At 38.4% G+C, this 6,000-nt stretch overlaps 1 protein-coding gene across 1 annotated transcript in view; it reads right to left on the bottom strand.

Annotated features, from left to right (window-relative positions):
* Positions 1-3,930, bottom strand: part of LOC148646414 (CUB and sushi domain-containing protein 1-like) — a 611,078-nt gene extending 607,148 nt beyond the window's left edge. Inside the window, exon 1 of the mRNA XM_088609709.1 lies at positions 3,570-3,930. Within this exon, the coding sequence (XP_088465835.1) occupies positions 3,570-3,636 (67 nt within the window). The 5' untranslated portion in view covers positions 3,637-3,930. The remainder of the gene's footprint in view (positions 1-3,569) is intronic.
* Positions 3,931-6,000: the final 2,070 nt, after the last annotated feature.

The raw sequence follows: 6,000 nt of genomic DNA on the forward strand, positions 1-6,000 counted from the left end.
ACATGATAATTGCAGTGTTTTATCTTCTCCTTTGGACAGATCATAAGTCCCTCATCCTACATTACATCTTGCCTCTTCCTGCCTTCCCACTTAAAAGAAGCAGGCATATGCTCTACAGTACAAAAGCGAGAACATATCAGTTCTCTGCTCCTACAGAGTACGTTATCCAGTAGGGTTTATGGATTGCTATGAAATCATACATTTCTAAACACTTTTGAACAACTTTGTTCTGACCACTTAAGCTGATGAATTGTTCAATTAAGTTGTTAAGAGCACATTTGACATTTGATTGAAAATCTCTACACCCTGTAGTTCTCAAGGACGGCAGTTGGCCATTCCTGACTTAATTGAAGCAATTAGCGTACATGTTGTTTACCACTTGATGGGCAGTACTTTCCCCCGGCTCTCTGCTGCACTGGCGCCACACGCCTCACATCCGCCCGCCTCATCATTTTGCTTTTTCTTGCCATTTGTATTTTGACTCTTTCAAATCATTTCTATTTATATTTGCTTTATGTATTATTATACATTTTTACGTTGCCCTGGATAAGGCCAAAGGTGAAGCCAAAAAAATAACACCACATCACAAAATCAGATCAGGTCACATCTCACAGATGATCCCGTTCTTTACAAACTAAAGAGGGATTTAAGAGTGATCTACCGTAGAGAGTCTGCTGGGTCCTGTGTATTGTTGTTGGCCACCCATGTCCAGATAAATGTACAGGTACAGAATGTGCAGTGTGGCGTATATTTTTTGTTTTTTTACTATGGATTATTTTATAGATTTACAAAATTTAAATTTAATTCTGACTGCAAGAGAATATTCACTTAATATAAAATGCAATGAAGAACAGATAGTGCAGAACACATTCCACTGAATGGGAATATGTACGGAAAAGCTTTTAGATTTTAATCTACTCTCCGTCTCTGAAGTGTTTCGTTAATACATCCCCTTGAGTCTGATGCGTGATGTGCCGTGTGTTTCTGGAATAAGTCGAGGCTAGTCTCTCCTTGATGTGTTTGAGAATGGAACTGTTCGCATTCTATACCCGACAGTGAAGAAATACCATACAACTGCTTATCCTAAAAATAGTGAAACGGGCTCTCAACTTCACGTTATTTACGTTTTTTTTAGACTTTTTACCGAAACCTGAATTTAGAATGGTTAATGAGTTTTCCTTCAATGGAAATTAGCGTATTACAAAGCATAATGCAATATTTTTGCAGATTTGTAACATGGTGCCTGATAAAACGAGATTAATTGAGGCTTGTCCTCCCAAACTCCCCACACGCCTTTGAACAAGGAATAGCAGCAGTCATTGTCATTAACTCTGATAGCACAGCTGTGACACAACTAATGATTCTTTCTCAAGATCGGGAACCAGAGAAAATGCCTGCAGTATCACCAACTCCATTCGCAACCGCGTCGCCTTTAATGGCTCCTAATAACGAAAACGTTTGAACTACTAGTTGAAAAACAGTTACATGGATGCCCTAAAAAAGGAAACGGGGTAAAAAAAAAAAGTTGGAAAGGAAATAACATGTCACGAAGGTAATGAAGGTGAACGAAAGAATAATATAACAGCCTGATACAGCAACTGTTCAAATGCAGATACTTGCGCTTCTATCACGTTCATATTCACATACAGTACAGTACCAGTTCAGGGATTCGCACGCAAAACTTAAATTGGATATGAGGACACTTCAACGGACATTGGGTATCAAAGTTCTTGCCTAAATGAAACTTCAAAAAAACTCTGTCAAAGGAGAGTTAAATGCTGCTAGTGTTGTGCATCTAGAAATTGTAGACATTTAACAAAAAATGGAAAAATAAGCACCTAGACTGATGTTACACCATTTCTGTGCTTCACGGTATAATTGGCAATTGTTGCTTAGCATTTTACAAAAGTACCTTATTAATTTAATTTTCTACATCACATAGCGTCTGACGAGGCAAATAAACATTATATACAGGAAGTGAAATCAAGTTAATTTGAAATAAAACAGACCTAAAACATCATATTGAGACCGCGTAGATTAGCAGACTGCTTAAAACATACAGTATAAAAGAATATCCCATTAAATATAAGAATTAACCAAACTAATTTTTTTTGAAAACGCAAATGTCAATTGCTGTATGGTACAGAAAGCCCCTGAGGTTATCCCCAAGTTTATTAAACCCATTTTGCCCTTTTTTTAAATGATATAACAATTGTAAAGAAAATAGCACATATCATAATACATTTGAAAGTCTTCTGTGTATGCCCAATATATAACCGGTACATTTTCACTTGAAAAATAAAGTAAAAAATGTATTCTGAACTATTTTTTTTTTTCAAAAGGCAGAGGTCTTTGTGGGAAACAACATCTGAACTCCAGCCAATTCTCATCATCAAAAGGCTCTCGCAGTTACAGTGTCCGGACATAAAGGCGATATATGGAAATACAGGCTGAAAGAAACACTTGTGAAGGCTCCGAAAACCAAAATAACAGAATGTGACATATATACAACACTAAAAGTGACATACAATTGCAGTATACACTGTATAGGTCCTATATACAGTATAAGAAGTATGTGTTAAGTGGAAAGCAAAGACAAATATATTGCTGTCTTAGCAGGCCCTTGGTCTACATACTGTATGTAGAGGCATTTTATTTTTTCTGTAAACACGTACAGTACACGCATGGATGTGTGCATACATACACGATGTGCATGTTCTTTACTGTTAAAATAGTACTGAAGGAAATTGTGTTCACATTCTGCCCGGTGCTGTTGGCCTATCGACAGAAGACAGGAGAGAAGTCCGAGTAACCAACTTGTCAGAGAAAATTTGGTCCGTAAAAGTTGACACAAGATGAACATCTAAACTGCTTTGTTTTATGAATTTAAACAAGTGCCATTTGTAAAATATTCCTCTCAGTGGGCAGGTGAGCCTGACTCAACAGCCCATTGCCAGGGATATACAGTACAGCATTGGAATGTGGGGGTTATAGATGTAGTCAACTACAGTGTATATCGGCAACACCAGCACATCGTAACTAGATCCACAAAATCAGCACCTGACGTCTGCAAGGCAGATTGGAACCATTTAATATTTTGAAAATGGCAAAAGCAGAATTTTTAAAATCACTTTATTCTTGCGAGCTTTTCTGTTGATTCATATAATATTATTTATCAATGGCATTTGGCACGGTCTTTACTGAAATTTAACAAAAGAACGGGCGCTCATACTTCGTTCAAATCCATATGTATAAGCCTGAAGAATACCAACAGTGAAATAAGTGACGTGTTGATCAACACAATCTGGAAAGAAGACAGGCAATGTCGCTCTTTAATTCCAGTTTACAGACGCTTATGGTCATATACAGTACTGTAGTTGTCGTTGTTTCTGAGTGGATGCAAGTTTTGAAAACAGGTAAAACATCAAACTAAACGGAATATCTTGGTCACTGAATGAATTATAACGCGTATTTCATAGAACTGCATAACGGAGCTTTCAAACACAATGCTCATATTTTGAACAGACCTGTAAGTAGTGTAACAGTAACTGAAATTTCTTAAAACTTACCATTAGCTGCGGTAGTCAGAGCTGCGAAAATAAGCAGAAGGTGTTTAAATTTCCTCATCGCAGTCATGTCTGATGTTATTCCACGCAGCCAAGGGTTTCTTGGGTTTTATTGTGAACGATCACAAAAATGCATAGAGATCCAGCTTTGGCACAACGATCTGACGCCTATGGTGCAGGGACTCGCCTCGATTAGCTCTCATATCATCAAGAAGAGCCACTGCAGAGATAAGAGATTGTAGCGCTGAGACCCTAAGAGGCTGTCTTGATCCAAGGAGAGAGACAGAATGTGTTAGGGAGAATAGGAGAGGAAAGAAAAGAGGCAGCCTGTTACCAGTAGAAGGAGCTGGACTCAACCATCACTATCGTATAGGGGAAGAGAAACAGACGGAGAGCCAGCACTGCAACTTCGCAGCCAGCATCACCTTTATGAGGCCGCCATATCACCTTTAAGGTGCAAAAGAAAAGACAGGGAAAACTAAATCGCTCAAATATGCATTTTCGGGATGTAAAATGTAATTAGAAAGTTCAGTCAACAATCATGTAAATCAGACATTGATCAACGCAGTATCCTTATAGACTTGTCTGTGCATTCTGTATACACATTCAGAAGTCACGCTGTTCCGGACTTTGGACATTATAAAGCTACAGAATATTCCAACTACGTGAATTCTAGTCCTCGTCATAGTGTAAAAGACATTTCAAACTAGATTAGAAGACATCATCATTACTTCATGCAAATCTTCCAGATAGCATCATTCTTTTCTGCTGCAGGTGTGTATACCATTGTGCAGCTTTGGTAATATAGTATGTACTGTACTCTGTGAATTTGAGTAGCATATTTGTGAGTGGTGGTGGAAAGCATTCTAATCACCGGATCGTTACATTTACATAAGAATATAGTCTTTTCTCTGCACAAAATCGTTATGTAAGCCAAGTTACTTTTTTTTGGCTGGCAGGAGACCCACCAGCCTTTTTCCTATGTATTTTTTTTAACTTGTGTGAACGTTTAGGGAAGCCTCGTTATATTTAGAAACCGGTACTGTTTTGATTGAAAAGGGTCAATGTCATGCTCTGTGTTCGCTTGTACTTCTCTGAATGCTAGCATCATCCCACTCCACCTCCTCCGTGCTTAAACCGAACTGTTGAAGCACGAACTAAAAAATGTTAGACGACAGCACACAATCTCTCAGTTCTCCTATCTCTTCTCGGTTAATTTAAACAACGTGTGCTTCAGATTTCGTTCTTCACTTGTTTCGTAAGTTAATTTTGTATTGAAGATTTCGTTGGACAGCTTACAAATCAAATTATTGGGGAAGACTAGTTTATAATGGCCGATATTTGCGCCCTTGGAGAAAATAAAAAAATGCATTATAACTTTACGGCTGCAACAGAAAATAAGTGAAGTCAAACATTCCAAAGGTGCTTTGTCAAGTGCATTTGGACAGCGCTCTAGGCCTGTAAGGCGTGACTCTGCTGCCATCTAGGGGGAACAACTGTATTTGCAGCTTTCAAATTAAAAAATGCTGGAAACTTCTTCGAATCAAGCGAGGTTCTTCATAGAAATGCAGGTACTCCACATCAGATATTCCCATTAACGTGTCATTCAGGTAAAAGTGCATAATGCATTTGATCTAAGTCAATGCATGTGAGATAAAATATTATGTGTATCTTGTGTCTCGCAAAGACTTTCATAGAATGTGATGTTAACGTAAAGTAAATGAATGCTAACTTAAACATGCACATCAGAAATATTGAAGCATTGCCAAAGTATGGGCATTGCTAACAACTAAAAGAATCTATTATCCTCAATTGAATATACCAAATTTGTACAAACCTAAGTTATTTTATTTAGTTCTTGGGCCTGAATAGTTTGAAACTTTTTCCCCACTAAAACAGGGGAAAGCAACAAAGGATGAAAGCTCATAGACTACATGTTAGACCAACAATCACAACAAACGCATTAGCCTACTAGCAAGAAAAAAGCATAATTTCTACATTTTCTACCTATGCTACTGTACCTTTGAAAGCAGCATCACCATTTTCTAGCCTGATCTCATTAGATCTCAGAAGTTAAGCATGGCTGGGCCAGGCCAATACTGGGATACCTCGAAGGAAGGCCATGTTGATGCTGTAAGTGGTATCGGCAGACCAGTAGGAGGCACTATTCTCTCTGAACCTGAATTTCCTATGTAATGGCCCAGTTTGATGACCAGGAGAAATGTGCTGGAGGCGATGCCCTCCTTTAGCTGAGATATTTAACTGTTAAGGACAAGAAAGAGTTGTGATGTCAATACCAGGGCCCTACCTGTAATCCACTCTGGAGCCACACAGTTTGGTCCTCCTAAAGATCCTGTATAACTCAGCTGGCGAAATGACTTCTCATTCCTCCAACTGATCATATGGGCAGTGGGTGTTTCGACAGATCTGAGGA

Source organism: Lepisosteus platostomus, chromosome 17 (genome assembly GCF_059453375.1).
Source record: "Lepisosteus platostomus isolate fLepPlt1 chromosome 17, fLepPlt1.hap1, whole genome shotgun sequence".
Classification (NCBI taxonomy): Eukaryota; Metazoa; Chordata; class Actinopteri; order Semionotiformes; family Lepisosteidae; genus Lepisosteus; species Lepisosteus platostomus.